The sequence below is a fragment of the Lolium perenne genome, chromosome 7 (genome assembly GCF_019359855.2).
Source record: "Lolium perenne isolate Kyuss_39 chromosome 7, Kyuss_2.0, whole genome shotgun sequence".
Taxonomy (NCBI): Eukaryota; Viridiplantae; Streptophyta; class Magnoliopsida; order Poales; family Poaceae; genus Lolium; species Lolium perenne.
In genome coordinates, this window is record NC_067250.2 from 173,489,847 (window position 1) to 173,505,457 (window position 15,611).

The window sequence follows — 15,611 nt, forward strand, 5'->3', positions numbered from 1 at the left end:
GGCCTGTGCGGCGGTGTGGAGGCCGCGCCACAACTTCGCTCCCAGAGTTGGGCGGGGCGCGAGAGAGGGATTAGCGAGCCGTTCCACCTCGTCCGGCCGATTTTCCCGGACGGGTGCGTTCCACATCTGGGCCGAATATTCCCATCCGGGGAACGAGTTCGTTCCATCCTACCTACCAACCGAACGCGAGAACGGCTCCTAGGAATGGAACCGTTCCATTCTATTCCATCTAATTCCACAATCGAACAGACCCCAAGTCACCGAAGGCGAGTCCATTCTTTACACGTGTGAAGCCGGGGAAACGGGTTCGCCACCACAAGTGCACTGTAGCGGGAGCTGCGGGACGCAGGCACTCTGTTTTTCTCTTTCTCCCGAAAACCCCGTAGAGAAACCCAAGCCAGCAGCCATGCTCCGCCGCCTCCTCCTCCTCTGCCACGCTCCTCGGCGACACTACTACTCCTCCTCCTCCTCCTCCTCATTTTCCTTTGCCTTGCCCCTCTCCTCGCCGACCTTCGCCGTCTTCGGCGCCAACACCGGTGTCGGCAAGACCCTCGTTTCCGCGGGCCTCGCCGCCTCCCTCCTCCGTTCCGCCGGAGCCTCCCCCTCCACCGTTCTTTACCTCAAACCACTCCAGACCGGCTTCCCCGCCGATTCCGACGCTGGATTCCTCTTTCGCAGGGTCCCCTCGCTCCTCCGCCCCTCGCACCCTGCGCGCCTCATCGCCTCCCTCGACACCCTATCCGTTTCCCCCTCCGTGGAAACCCCACCCCGTTCGCCACAGGAGGCGGCCTTCTCCTACGACGGGGAGGGGGAGGTGGTGAGGAAGCAGCTCGTATGCAGGACGCTGTACGCGTGGCGGGAGGCGGTTTCACCGCACCTGGCGGCGGAGAGGGAGGGGATGGCGGTAGAGGACGCGCATGTGAGGTCGCGCCTGGCGGCGTGCCTCGTCGACGGCGAAAATTTGGGGAATGGGGACGGGGAGATGTGGAAATTGGTCGAAACCGCCGGCGGCGTGGCAAGCCCGGGCCCGTCTGGTACCCTGCAGTGTGATCTCTACCGGTGCGTTTCTTCGATGCTTCTTCAACCCGGAAATATTCATTACAGCTTGGTGCATTAGATTATTTACATCAACACCGTCTCTCATCACGTGAAACTCTTGACAGGCCCTTTAGGTTACCTACTATTCTTGTTGGAGATGGCCGTCTCGGCGGCATTTCATCCACTTTATCTGCATATGAAACTCTGTTGCTCAGGGGGTATGATGTTAGTGCTGTAATTTTGGAAGACCGTTGTTTGTCAAACGACAAGTTCTTGCTTTCTTACTTGAGAAATAGGTGACACTCTTCTTTCTTAATCTTCTTATAAATGTTTTAGCAGCTCTAATTTCTCTATACATGACAGCTCTGTAATGTTTGTATTATTTAGGGTACCTGTGCTTGTTTTGCCACCTATTCCAGAAGATCCATCAGATGACCTAACCGATTGGTTTTCTGAATCATCTTCAGTGTTTGGTTTGCTTAAAGATACCCTGCAATCTTTCCATTTCACAAGAATTCAAAGGTTAAATAGTATGCAAAGAAAGTCAAAGGATTTATTGTGGTGGCCCTTCACTCAGCACAATCTTGTCCCTGTAGATTCTGTTACAGTAATTGATTCCCGTTGTGGTGAGAGTTTCTCGGCATACAAGGTCTGGCCAACGTTCACTTCCTAAGTTTCTAAAAAGAAATTGGAAATGAATCTTTGGAACATTAGAAGCATTGTCATCTAATCTTTTGATGTAGGTGAAAGACAACAAGATGATGATGACCCCTCAGTTTGATGCATGTGCAAGTTGGTGGACTCAAGGACCTGATTCTAACTTGCAGGTTGTTGTTCTTGCACCTTTTACATTTTTAGAGTCTTTTACTTGGTTTGCTAAGAGAACTCTCATTGCAGGTGCTCTATTGCTAAAGTTGTGTACGTTGAACTATTCACAGGCAATTTTTGTAGCCTAAAACTTCTCTTTGATCATTAGATTGAACTTGCAAGAGATATGGGTTACGCCGCTGCTAGGTATGGCCATGTGATGTTTCCAGAGAATGCTCATGAGCCTGCTCTCCGTTGTGCTGAACTTTTGCTTGGAGGAGTTGGTAAAGGTCAGTGATTTAACCTTTCTTTCATCTAGTATTATAATGTTATGCAACTTACAGTCTAAGTCACCTCTTAATGAACAAAATGCTGTATTACTAATTTAATTGAAAAGTGACTTGTTTTAAATACCTTTTAGCTACCAATTTCCAGATTGGTAGATTAGGAAAAGAGACAATAAACTGATACATGTGTGAACAAATGGTAGGTGCTTATCTGAGCCATAATGATATTTGAATTTTACACATGATAGCTTTTTTTAATGTTTGCTGTGTTAATAGTTATTTGGTTCTCTTATTGTTATTTGTCCTTTTATTTAAGCTACGCTGCTCAAGAACATCTCATTCGTAGCACACAATGTCCTTTTATTTTATTGGACAGATTGGGCTTCCAGAGTTTATTATTCAGACAATGGATCCACTGCAATTGAAATAGCTCTGAAGATGGCATTTCGTAAATTCTCACTTGATCATGGAATTCTAGTGGGTAGTGACAATAATATCACCAATGAAAGACATATTCAGCTAAAGGTCTGCTGCTCTCATACTAAACATCCTCTTCCTCATTTATTAACTGAAACAATTAATGTTCAGTGCATGAGATACTTTTTTTTTTAGATTGCTTCTAGACCCACACATTACAGTTGACCTGGTGTGTATTAGTTATGACATTAGTTTCTTACTCACTAAAAATGATTGGACTTGGTTCATCAAATTTCACTTTGCATGTGTATATTTTTCATAGGAATTGCATTACTCTATGTGCTTATGAATCTTGGCTAAGTAAAGGATGAGAACTTCAATAGTAATCCAGGTACTTGACATTTGGCAACGTAGTTTTTAGTTAAAACAAAACTGGAAATCCTCTCCTTTTATAGTTAACAATGAAAGAAATAGATGTTTCACCAAGCGTGCCTTTTGGATTTTCTGATACCTTTTGTGAGGCCCTATTCTATGTTAAAATTTAGCAAGCAGTAAGGCATCGTAATAAAGTATGTGAAAAATGCATGTAAAAAATGTCAATTGAAGTGCCATAAGATAATTGAGATGAGTAATGTATAAGAAGTGTATACCATCTATTTGTTTTTATGGGGAATGGCTAATATGCTGATTTAGCATATTACATTCGGAGGCCAAGTGTGAGTGTTTGAAGATTCGAGCATGGCATAGGAAGGATATCCATATCATAGAGAAAGTTCCCATTGTCACTGGATGATAAGCAGGAGGGGCCGCCAGGGGGCGCATGCCTGCATGCACCGGGGCCAGTCGCAGCAATGTGTTGGGCGCCAATTCCGGCTTTGAGATAAGCCCTATCAGTGTAGTTCTTTCTTCCATTAGTTTTCTTAAGATCAGGGTAGTTCCAGTTTGTTAGGATTTGGTTTAAGATGCCTTTTTAATCTCTATAGTAAATGGGGATGCACAGATGAAAAAAAAGCAAGCAACAAAGTCGATCTTTTTTCCCTATCTTTTTGTTACCTATCCTACTACCATAGCCATAGAGCGCGGGTGCATCAATTCTTGGCCTCCTGTCTAACATAGCTTGTCAGATTCCGGGGTTCATCTGTCAATCCACTCACAACAGCGGCTCCTAAAGGTCTCTTTGAATTGTAGGGTTTTCATAGGAAATTTGGAGGATTTGTAAACTTATGTTTTTTTTCCTACAAAGTCTCTTTGGACTAAAGGATGTGAATAAATTCCTATGGAATGTATACCTATACCTCCAATTTCATAGGAATCTCAACATGAGCTCAAACCTCTTTTTTTTTTCCTTTGCGGATTTCTGGACACCTGGAGTCCAATGCTCTCTGCACTCATTGATAGTGATGCCATTGCCATCAGCACTCTCCAGTGCTGACGCAGTTCTTTCTTAATTTCCTGCTCTGTAGATCTGGGTGGAAAAAGCAATTTGGTGATCACTGCGGATTCGGAGAGGTGTGTGTTATGTGATTGGCAGCATCTTCTGCCGCAGCCCACAGCCATTTACGGTCTCCGTCCCATTTCTAGGGCCGTCAACTGTGCTCAGGTTCTGAGGCTTCTTCTGCCACCGCTTGCTAGGACCCTGCATAGGCTGTCAATACTGGTGACCGTGCCCCTTGAACTCTTTCATCAGGCATGGTGACTACCATATCCTTCTTAAGTGGTCATCAAATGACACATCCACGCTTCTGTTCTCACCATCTTATATTATCTCTGCCACATCTAGGAACCTTCAGTTCAGCTGATGGCACTGCAAATTTTAACAAATCTATATTTGGAAAATCAGGTGAATACTCTTCCAAGTTCGTGAATAAGGAACTATTAAATCTAAATTTATAGGATTTAATTCCAATTCGAACTAGATTCAGATACCGTGCAAACCGAATCCATTAGTCATAGCATCAGTGTATTACAAAGGACCAATGATGTTTCCGCTTTCTTTCATCTGTTTACCACTGTCAAACGTAGTTGCTCACAAAGACTGACTTCCTTTTCTGTTATTGATCAATAAATCGTAAGTATAAATAGAGGAACAAACAAGGTAGTCTGTACCAAAGATTTTTAAATCCCCATTCATCCCTTCTTATTCGTCAACTTATTAATTGAGTTCTTTGATGTCTAGGTACTTGCTCTAGAAGGTTCATATCACGGTGATACTCTGGGTGCTATGGAAGCTCAAGCCCCATCAGCATATACATCGTTCCTTCAGCAGCCATGGTATGCAACCATGCATCAAGTTACATTACTGCATGCCTAGAAATATTTGCACCCTTGTTCGGTGATTATCTTTCCCAACTATTACCGTTTGGTGTACTACACATTGCTCTTTCAAACAAGTATGTGTTTTACCAAGATATGAAACAGTTGTTCGTTGAAGCCCCGACTTGCTATTGGTTTCAAAATAAGTAAAACTGGAATCAGTCACGTGAGGGTTTTCTTCTACAGGTATTCTGGTCGTGGACTTTTTCTGAATCCTCCAACAGTGTTCATTAGAAACGAGACCTGCACACTTTCTTTGCCCCAGTGGATGCAGCATAGCCATCTTAGCCCTGGCGATAAATGTCGGTTACTTGTGTTTGACATCTCAGATTATGTATGTGTAGTTTTTTACTCGCTCCGTTCCAAATTAATTGATTCAACTTTATCTAGATAATCTAGACATAGTTGAGTCAATTAATTTGGAATGGAGGAAGTAGTTAATTGTGCTTTTGATTCACAAGTGACAACGCAGGTTTTCCTTCATTAGCTGAAGTCTTTTGCAAGACTAGGGACTCATCGTCTGCAGCTGATATATATTCTACTTATATATCACAGCAACTATCAGAATATTCCCTGTCAAGTAACAGAGAGCATATTGCAGCACTTATTATAGAACCAGGCAAGCAAATATTTCTCCATCAGCCCAGTGAACTTCTTGGATATTCATTGTTTCACATATCTTGACTTTACATGAGTAAAATCTTTTCATAACCAAGGTTGTCAGTATTAAATCGGAGGTTCCACAGTAGGATTGCAAATCATAGGATTGATATAGAATCTAGGATTGCAAATCGTAGAATCAATGCAGAACTTTTACAAATTGGTAGTTTGTTATGATTAAAAAATGCCACAGGTGCTAGTGCCCATTGCTCGAGAACTTTTCTGGTTCATAACTTCATAGATTCTGTGCCTCTTCTTGTCTATAAGAATGTAAAATATGTCAATCATTTTGAAAAATAATTCAGATATATGTGAACTTTGATTTCCTGTACCATATCGTCCACATTGTGCTTTTATCAAGCGCACTCATTTGTTGGTATATACATGTGCAGCTTTATAATTGTTCTTTTTTTGTTTACCCTGTTTCTTATGTCACTGTAAGATTTGATCCCTGTGAACTCCTATTCATGCAGTAATACAAGGTGCTGGGGGCATGCACATGATAGATCCACTCTTCCAGCGAGTACTTGTCCAGGAGTGTAGAAATCGAAAAATACCTGTCATATTTGATGAGGTATTCACAGGGTTCTGGCGTCTTGGTGTGGAGGTAACAGATCACAACAATCTAAGGAGGATAGTACATTTTAAAAGTTAACTCACATCTTTCAGAAATCATGACAACTACTATCCTTTTCAGTCTGCTTCAGAGTTGCTCGGTTGCTTACCAGATATTGCATGCTATGCTAAATTAATGACTGGTGGGATAGTACCATTAGCTGCAACGGTAGCAACGGAAGCAGTTTTTGAGTCCTTCAGAAGTGAGTCTAAGGTATGTCCTGAATGTGTTTTCGTATGTCCAGGTTTCAGTAATGTACAACATTATTTTTTATGTTATGTGTGCAGTGAATACGGCGTAAAACTGACAGCTTTTGCCTTGTCCAGCTCACAGCGCTTTTACATGGTCATTCCTACACGGCTCATGCCATGGGCTGTTCTGCGGCAGTAAAAGCAATCCAATGGTTTAGAGATCCATCCACAAATTTGAATCTTGATTTTGATCAAATGAAGCTCAATGAGGTAATGAAGTTTATTGATTGAACCTGTAGAACACATTTAAAAAAGAACCCATATTGAGATTGACAAGGGATTGATAAGCACATGTGCTCTCTGTATGTGCCGAGTCTTGGAAGCAGCAGTGTTGTCCTCCCAATTGTTAACACGTTGACCTTTCTTTTCTGTTCTATAATAAGTACATAACATTTGATACTATTGTCTTGCTCCATTTTTAAAAAAGTAATGCTGTATTAAGTTCTCCTCAGAAACATGTTGATGTATTTCAGACATATCTCTAATACTCCCTCCGATCCATACAGGAGCAAGTATTTTTTTTTGTTAATGCTAGTATGTTTAGTCAATTCTACATGCAGTTTGCAGTTCTAAAGTGTACTAAAATTTGCAGCTGTGGGATGGCACACTTGTGAACCAGTTATCATCATTACCAAATGTAAGAAGGGTAGTATCTTTGGGAACTCTGTGTGCAATTGAGCTGAAGGCTGAGGGGTCTGATGCCGGGTATGATACTCTTTATCTGTTTGATTGGTGGTTTATTTGAAATTTTACCTCATACTTATTTTGTGGAGTGGAGGAATCACTTCCTAAAATCACTCACGTGCACACCCATAGATACACACAGGAAACAGAAACTGTAAAAATATACTCCACCCCGCGCGCAGGGTGACCCTCCTGGCCCCCGCGCGCCTGCCGTTCGCCACCCCGGCGGCGGCGGCCCCTCTCCGCCGGCCGGCCCCGGCCCCTCTTCCCCCGCTCCCCCTCCCCCTGTCCGTCCGAGCGATGGCTGGCGACGGGCCCTCCGGTTCCCGCCGGTGGAACACCATGGTGGAGGAGGAGGAGCTCGTCTCGTCGGGTTCTTCCTCCCACCGTTCCTACTCCGACGTGGTCTGCGACGGCATGCCCAGCCCGGTGCATGCGGCCTCCCTGGAAGTGGTTCAACCTGGTGGTGGTTTGGCAGTGGAGCGCCCGCAACCTGTTCGACGCTTGGCCTCGACAATTTCGCGGCCGGAGGCGCCTTGCGTGGATGCTGCTGGTGCAAGGCGTGGCCTTGGTTTGCGCAGGGGGCCTCAGCCCAAGAGATGGCGCCGTCGGGCGCCGCTCCCATCCTTCTCCGTGCCGGCGGGTCTGGCGGGGCTCTGCTTCAATTGCGCGGAGCCAGGGCATGTGGTGGGATGCTGCACTGCTCCCCGGCGATGTCTGAACTACAAGAGTGAAGAGCACGTGGCGCGGCAATGCCCTGTGCTGGTCCCGCCCGTCGCCAGTGCCATGGCCGTCGACGTCCGCTGCGATGGAGCCTGCCCTGGGGCGCCTCCGGCTGCGCCCTATTGGCTGCCGGCGCACTTGCGCCTGGGTGTGCGCGGCCCAGTGCCTGACGCCCGGTGCCCGACGCCCGGTGCCCGACGCTCGCATTTTCGTCAAGGACCGCTTGGGCGGGGTGAGGGCTGAGTCACGAAGCCCAGTGGAAGCCGGTGGTCTAGTGCTGGAGCGGTTCCCGGCTCTTGATGGCCATGTTTCGGTGCACAGATTTTGGTCGGTGGACCTGTTGTTCGTCTTCGACTCCATGGCCAAGCGCGCCATCCTGCTCGCGGCAGACCCTTTCGACGGGCGCGACTTCTCTTTGCGTTTCGGCGTGTGGAACCGGCAGCTTCAAGCCACCAGGCGCACGATGCGCTGCAGAGTGCACCTGGAGGTGGTTGGAGTGCCGGCGGTGGTGTGGAATCTGGCCACGACCAGGATGATCTTGGGCTCCTCTGCCTTGGTGGAGTGCCTCGGCACGGAGATGGCAAGCGGAGAGGATATGGGCAGCTTCAGGATCACGGTGTGGACTGATGACCTTGCGTTGATACCCAAGTCCAAGGAGATGGGTGGTGGAGCCTCTCTGCTTTAGGGATGAGGATGACGACCTCCTCCTCCCGGTAGAGGCCTTGATCCCCGAGGAGGTGGCCTTGCTCGGGCATGAAGCAACGGTGCACTTGGTGCGCGTCGAGGACCCGGTTGGGGTGATGGGCGGCCCCTCTCCGGGCGATGATCGTGGCGATGACCGCGGCGGCGATGGCTTTGGTTGTCCCAGAGATGATGGTGGGGCGCGCCCATCCCGTAGAGACCCTCCCGGCCCGGACGGTGATGCCCGGCCGACGTGGTGGCTCGGAGCGCAGGGTGGCGGTGGGTTTCTCTACCACCGTTGGCCCTGGCCTCGGCGCGACGGCAGCGATGTCGACGACTTCGGCGAGCTGGAACCCTGCGCTCCGAGCCTGTTGGTAGTGCCGGGAGGAGCCCTTCTCCGGCCAGTAGCTCCAGCTCTCAGGTGAGTGTTGGTAGCGGGGGCTCTTCTTCGTCCGACAATGTTGCATCGTTGAGTGGCGCCCGCTCCCTGTGCGAGCCGCACCAGCACCGCTCGGAGAGCTCACCTTCGATCCATACGGTTGACAGGGGGCCGCGCTGGCCCAAGGGGAGCCCAGTCGTTTGGGCTGTTGACTACGAGCAACAATCGCCGGCAGGGCTGCTGTCCCCTAGCCGGCCCCTCTCGCCGTCGTCCTCTGACAGCTCCCGGGGTTAAGGTGGCTTCGGTTCACCGCTCTCCTTCACTGTCGAGCTCTCGCAGGGCGCTGCCTCAGGCGCTGCGCTTGAAGAACTGGAGGAAGGGGAGATTGCGGAGACGACACCTTGCGCCATTGCCGTGGTGCCGGTGGTACCGGTGGCTACCGTGGACAGAGCACCGGCAGCAGCCGCGCAGATGGCTGTTGCCGCGCCGGCAACCAGGGGTCAGGCGCCTTCTCCACCACCTCGGCTGACCTCGACCTGTGCCTGGCGTCCTTCCGCGACCGTTGTCGCCAGCAGCGCGTGGCTCTGCTGCCTAAACCGGCGCCCAAACGCCCGCGCAAGATGAGGGCTCCACTTTCCGTGGTTCGCCGCAGCAGGAGGGTGGCTGGCTGTTTTGCCGCTGGTACTCCTATCAAGCAGCAGCAGAAGTCCCTAATGCTGCAGCTGGGGATCGCCCGCAGAGGGAGAGGTGATTGGTGACGAGGCGCTGGAGGCTTACCTGAGCTACTTTAACAAGCCCATGTCTGAGGAGGATCTGACTGCATGTTTGGCGCTTTTCGGTTGGCGACCTTCGGCCCTGCCGCTTGCTGGAGTGGAGGAGGACGTAGTGGTTTAGTGATCTGTCGATACGTACCGCTGCTGAGAAGAGCAAGAGCAACGCACCATTACAGTCGACTGACTGCTGGCCGGCGGCAGCGACCTGTGCTACTGCAGCAGCAGCAGCAGTGGTGACCCAACGACGGCGGCCACTTACTCCCGCAGAAACGGCGACCTGGCGACGGCGGCGGCCTCGATCCGGAGGGAACATGTAGGGTTGATGTAGGAGGAGATCGAAACGGGTAGGCACAGTACAGGGAAGTTATTAAGATGCGGTGCAGCAGGGCATTGACATCGAGTCCGATACGGCCTTAGCCCAGCCTGTTGGTTTCTCTTCCTCTCATATACTGAAGAAACAAAAGAAAGGCTTCTGGTTATAGCTTTGGGTTTTATAAAAGGGCAGGTCAAAAGTTCAAGTGCTACTACACAATATTTTTTTTTTCTTATGTTTTCCTTTTCTCTAACTTCCTAACCCCAAACCTCTATACAAACAACAACCTGGTTCTAATAATTTTATTTTTTGAAAAAGGATGAATGAGCACAAAAGGTAGCATCAAAATTTGGGATATTACAAGTGGAGACGGCGTGGGCGTTGACGGCCGTGGAGGTCAACCCCTTCAAGCGCTTGGCCGCCAAGCTTGCGGCCACCGCCAAGGCGTTGACGAGTTGGAACGACCGTTTCATCGGTAATGCCAAGGCGTTTAAGGGGAAGCTGTTGGGCCTTGCTTCGCTTGAGAGGACGATTAGAGGACGATTGTACGCCAGCGCTCTTGGATCACGTGGCTGAGTGAAGGGGACGCTTGCACCCGCTTCTTCCACCTCCACGCCAACCACCGTTGGAGATTTTTTTTTATCGCTCACTTCAAAGTGGATGGGACGCTTGTGGCGGATCAGGAGGGCCAGGCGCCTTCTACGAGCGCTTACTTGGCTCCTCCCCCGGCCGTGGCTTCTCCCTCGACCTCGACTACTTGGGCATGCAGTCACACGACCTTGCGGAGTTGGAAGTACCCTTCTCGGAGGAGGTGTGGAGCGTGGTCAAGTCACAAGAGCCCGACAAGACGCCAGGGCCGGATGGCTTCACAGGCAGATTCTACACGTCCTGTTGGGGGATCATCAAGCAGGACGTCATGGACACCTTCCGGGCCATGTGGCTTGGGGACTACCGTGGGCTGCACGTGGCGAATCAGGCACTGATCACTATACTTCCCAAGCACGCCGAGGCGGTGGAGGTGAAGGACTTCAGGCCGATCAGCCTCATTCACAGTGTGGCCAAGTTGGTGACGAACGTCCTCTTGGTGCGCCTGGCGCCGCGTATGCCGCAGATTATCGGGCCTCACCAAAGCGCGTTCATTTGGGGGAGATGCTTGCACGATAACTTCCAGTTGGTCTAGTGCACGGCAGGGTGGTTGAACGCCCTCAAGTCGCCAGCCCTTATGCTCAAGCTGGACATTACCAAGGCCTTTGACACGGTGGACTGGGCCTTCCTCCTTGAGATCATGATAAAGCTTTGGTTTGGCCCACGGTGGACTACGATGGTGGTGGGGCTGCTTAGCTCGGCCTCTACCAGGGTCCTTGTGAATGGCGCCGCGGGTAATCTGATCTACAACAGGCGCGGGCTGCGGCAAGGGGATCCTCTTTCCCCCCTGTTTTTCGACTCGATGATGGAGGTACTGCACCTTCTCCTGCATAAGGCCGCCTCTGAGGGGCTCCTTTCTTGGCTCGCTCCACGTGGTCTCCATCGTACCTTGATGTACGCGGACGATGTAGTGACCTTCATCAAGCCGGAGAAGGTGGACTTGCTGGCTTGTGCAGCAGTGGTGGAGGACTTCGGGGAGGCCGCGGGCCTTCGCACCAACCGAACCAAGTGCTCTCTTCATCCTATTCGCTGTACTGTGCAAGTGGAGCTGGCGCAGTCGATTCTACAGTGCTCGGTGGAGGGTTGGCCCTGCAAGTATCTGGGCCTCCCCTTGGGGCTGCGCAAGGTGTCTGTGGCCCAGCTACAACCTGTGGTGGAGAGTGCAGCTAGCCGACTGCCTCTGTGGAGTGTGGAGTGCCCGGTTGCTCAACGGTGGGGGGTGGACGATCCTGGTCCAGACTATGCTCAGCGCCATTCCGATTCACGCGTAAGTTGATGCAGGCCCTCAAGAAGATCTGTCGGGGATTCATGTGGAAGGCCAGGGCGAACGTGAGCGGCGGTCTGCTTGGTGGCCTGGGACAAGGTGACCTCCCCTAAATCCTGTGGGGGCTGGGCCTCCCAAACCTCCAGCTGCTCAATCTTGCGCTACGCTGCCGCTGGGCGTGGCTGCAAAGATTGGACGCGTCCAAGGCTTGGGCGGAGTTTGACCTCCAGATCCCTCCTCTGGCCCGAGTCCTTTCCGAGTCCGCCACGGCGGTGGTGGTGGGCAACAGAGAACGAGCTTTGTTCTGGAAGGACCGTTGGCTGCAGGGCGCCAGGGTGGCGGACCACGCGCCCAACTTGGTGGCCATGGTCTCGGCCCGAAAGGCCAAGGTTCGCTCAGTCAAGGATGGCCTCGCCGGGGAGTGGCTGCGGGATTGTGGACCGGACCTGAGCTCCGCTGCGGTGGCAGAGTTCTTCCACCTGTGGGGCATCCTTGCTGGTTACACGTTGGTACCAGAGCAAGAGGACGCCTTTGTGTGGCGTTGGTTGGCAGATTGAAAGTTCTCCGCGAAGTCGGCATACACTGCCTTCTTTGCTGGGACCGTGGTGGCGCCGGTTGCTTCAGAGATTTGGCGCTCAAGGGCGCCATATAGCTGCAAGTTCTTCGCTTGGCTGGTGTCCTAGAACATGGTGTCCTAGAACAGGTGCTGGACGGCGGACAGACTTCAGCGGCGCGGCCTACCGAGGCCGGCTGCTTGCCCCCTTTGCGACCGGGAGCAGGAGATGCTCCAACACCTCCTGCTTGGTTGCATGGTCGCTCGTGAGGTATGGGCTTGGGCGCTAGCGTGATGGGGCAAGCTGGAGTGGATGCCCGACGTGGGCACGGAGGTTGTGGCCTGGTGGACCTCGCTCATCTGCACCAGAGCCGTGGGGAGGGACATGTGGACGGCGATCATCTTGGTTTTCTGGTGTATCTGGAGGCGTCGGAATGACATGGTGTTCAATGGCGCCACCCCGGCAGCGGCGGTCATTAGACATAGGATTATGGAGGAGTACCAGAGATGGCGAGTAGTTAGGCTTTTCCACTCGGAGTCCTTTGGATTTCCTGAGCCTTTTCCTTTTTCGTGGAGGGATGGAGATTAGGCTTTTGTTCAGTAGGGGAGCTCCCACCCTATGTTGGCAGTAATACCTATGGCTCGGGCTTTCTAGCTCTTTCTTCTATATGATTAGTACACCTTCCAGGCGTATTCTCGATAAAATACCCGTGGCTTGGGCTTTCTAGCTCTTTCTTCTATATGATTAGTACACCTTACGGGGTGTATTCTCGAGAAAAAAATATACTCCATCTTATCCATAATAAGTGTCGTCGTTTTAGTTCAATGCCGACTGTTCCTAAAACGATCTGCACTTGACTCTGTTTGGCAAATACAAAACATTCACTGGCCTGCCCCACCCTCACGATACTGCTCACAAACATTCTACTCCCTAACGCTGCCTGGCATATGTTTAGATGTAACCAAAATGTTGAACACACTGCTACATGTATTTGACTAACATATATACCCATTTGCATCAAACATAGCACTTCCAGATTAACACTTTTACATGAAGCGAGGACGAAGGTGTTAGAGGGGTGCTATGTATGTGTGGGCCCACCCCACAGTTGGGCAAGGCATTGAGCGAATTGGGGCTAGGGTGTTACAGTTGTGAACATTGGTGAATTTGAGGCAATTTATATTTGCATAGTTGTACTTGTAGTTGAGAGATTAACTGTGATCAGTAAGTTCTAATCCGTTAAATGGTTTAATCTATTATAATTACCCCTTTGTAGAAATCCATATACCAGATTGTACCAGGATCTGGGACAACAGTGATGCCATTTTATTATTGCCTTGTTAACACAGCAGCATAATGTGCACCATCATTCTCAACACTCAAATGGAAACACTTGATTCTTGCATTTTTTATTTGGCCATCATGCTTACTTTTGACTGGTTATCTTACAAATTCAGTTTGTAATTTAAATAATTCAAATGGCCAGATGGAACTCTACCATTCATTTAAAGCCAGGAAAGCAATATTGTATAAGCGAAAAAGAAAAGGATCCTAACTTCAGTACTAAACTATAAAACGTTAATTGTACTATCACTGTTCTTCTCTTGCCCTTATGTAAGATTCTACCATCTTTCATGCAGGTACGCATCATTGTATGCGAGATCCCTGATCCAGCAACTTCGTGAGGATGATATCTATGTAAGGCCCCTGGGTAATGTGATATACCTTATGTGTGGTCCTTGCACAGCTAGAGATATCTGCACTGAACAACTCTCCAAAGTGTACCGTAGAATCAGCAGCTTCAATCCAGTCCATTGAGGATAGTGAGCGGACAGCGACAAAAGATATGCTAGCTGTCAAACAATATGCAAGGGGAAAGTTTTCAAAGCTTTCTGGACATGTTGTACTCCCTCCGTCCCACGTAGGTTGTCTGAGATTTATCAAAATTTAGATGTATTTAGATGGTTGTCTGAGATTTGTTAAAATTTAAATGTATCTACCTAAGATATGTCAAAATTTGGATGTAGATATATCTAAAGTTAAAAAAATCCAGACAACCTTAATGGAATGGAGAAAGTAGTTCAGACTAGAAAATAACGTGGCATTAAGGTTTATTCAACAAGCCATGTATGTGTTGGTTTTCAAGACTGCCGCTCGACTAAACGTTGGAAAAACTGATCGTCACTCAAACTTATCTCCACAAAGCTTGGTTTACAAGGAAAAATAATATTCATCACAAACATAACGACGAAATTTAGGATACAGGTAAAATGGTTCCTCTATTTCCATGAGACCATTGAATGAACAAGGGTTTGTACAACCTTCGAGCTTATTTACGAGACCATTTTGGCACAACCAAAAAGTAACTGCATGATGTCAAAAATACCACGCCCAGTGGGACTCGAACCCACAATCGCCTGATTAGAAGTCAGACGCCTTGTCCATTAGGCCATGGGCGCTTATTCAAAGATTTTTCAAAAGTCATTTATTAGATTACCAAGACATTATTTAACTCGTGTTTGCATCCAAAACAACTTTTATTTTGAACCAGAAAACAACTTCCATACTGAACTTAACTTGTGCTAACGCTGGTGCATGACCCGGCCATAGGACCTGGGGTTCATCACGCAACTTTGCACCAAAATCGGCGAGGACATCCGCAACATTATTGCAAGCCCATGGGTGATAATTGAATTTAAAACAAATAAAGTTCAGATAGATGGATTCTTTGATCTCTCTAAGGGCATATCCAACGCGTTGCGACAGCCGCGGACCGAAAATGAGTCTGGAACCCGTTCCAACGGGACGAAGCATAGTGACCGTGCCCGTCCGCAGTGATGCAAACGCGTTCCAAAAATACGACAGGTTTGCGTCTCTCCGGACGTTGCGCGAACGCAGCGGTCCTCTGCTCGGTCCTTGCATGGGCCCGCCTGGCAGGGGCACATATGCTTCGTCTTTCACGACATAACTTACGGGCGGCGCGCTGCAGCTTTTCAGGGCCGCGTTAATGGTGCACCTCGGCTTCCGCGAGCGTGCGTTGGTGGGCGCCGTCGCAGTGGCAGGACATTGATGGCAAGATGGCGTCTGAGCCTCTTAAAGGTTCGCTGTCGGCGCCCATTTTCTCGACCACACCATTGCCAAAGTCCACCCTATCCACCCGACCGACGCCATGGGGAAGAAATGTTGGCCGTTCCGCAAGACCAAGA

At 49.4% G+C, this 15,611-nt stretch overlaps 1 protein-coding gene and 1 non-coding gene across 2 annotated transcripts; one reads left to right on the forward strand and one right to left on the reverse strand.

The window, feature by feature from the left end:
* Window positions 1–363: 363 nt before the first annotated feature.
* LOC127301088 (bifunctional dethiobiotin synthetase/7,8-diamino-pelargonic acid aminotransferase, mitochondrial) lies at window positions 364–14,413 on the forward strand. The gene is made up of 14 exons (XM_051331301.2): window positions 364–1,059; window positions 1,164–1,334; window positions 1,426–1,687; window positions 1,782–1,865; window positions 2,015–2,135; window positions 2,509–2,657; window positions 4,726–4,820; window positions 5,049–5,164; window positions 5,335–5,481; window positions 5,996–6,129; window positions 6,220–6,351; window positions 6,465–6,599; window positions 6,982–7,094; window positions 14,046–14,413. Exons 1-14 carry the CDS (start codon window positions 407–409, stop codon window positions 14,221–14,223), a joined length of 2,490 nt encoding a protein of 829 aa, XP_051187261.1. The 5' UTR covers window positions 364–406; the 3' UTR covers window positions 14,224–14,413.
* A 378-nt stretch (window positions 14,414–14,791) lies between these two features.
* On the reverse strand, window positions 14,792–14,864 carry TRNAR-UCU (transfer RNA arginine (anticodon UCU)). The gene has a single exon. It is a non-coding gene; the product is annotated as a tRNA-Arg (tRNA).
* Between the last annotated feature and the right edge of the window lie 747 nt (window positions 14,865–15,611).

Coding starts and splice junctions, on each gene's coding strand:
- LOC127301088 (XM_051331301.2), top strand. CDS start 407: ATGCTCCGCCGCCTCCTCCTCCTCTGCCACGCTCCTCGGCGACACTAC. Junction 1,688..1,781: donor AGAGTTTCTCGGCATACAAG/GTCTGGCCAACG, acceptor CTTTTGATGTAG/GTGAAAGACAACAAGATGAT. Junction 6,130..6,219: donor TCTGGCGTCTTGGTGTGGAG/GTAACAGATCAC, acceptor TATCCTTTTCAG/TCTGCTTCAGAGTTGCTCGG.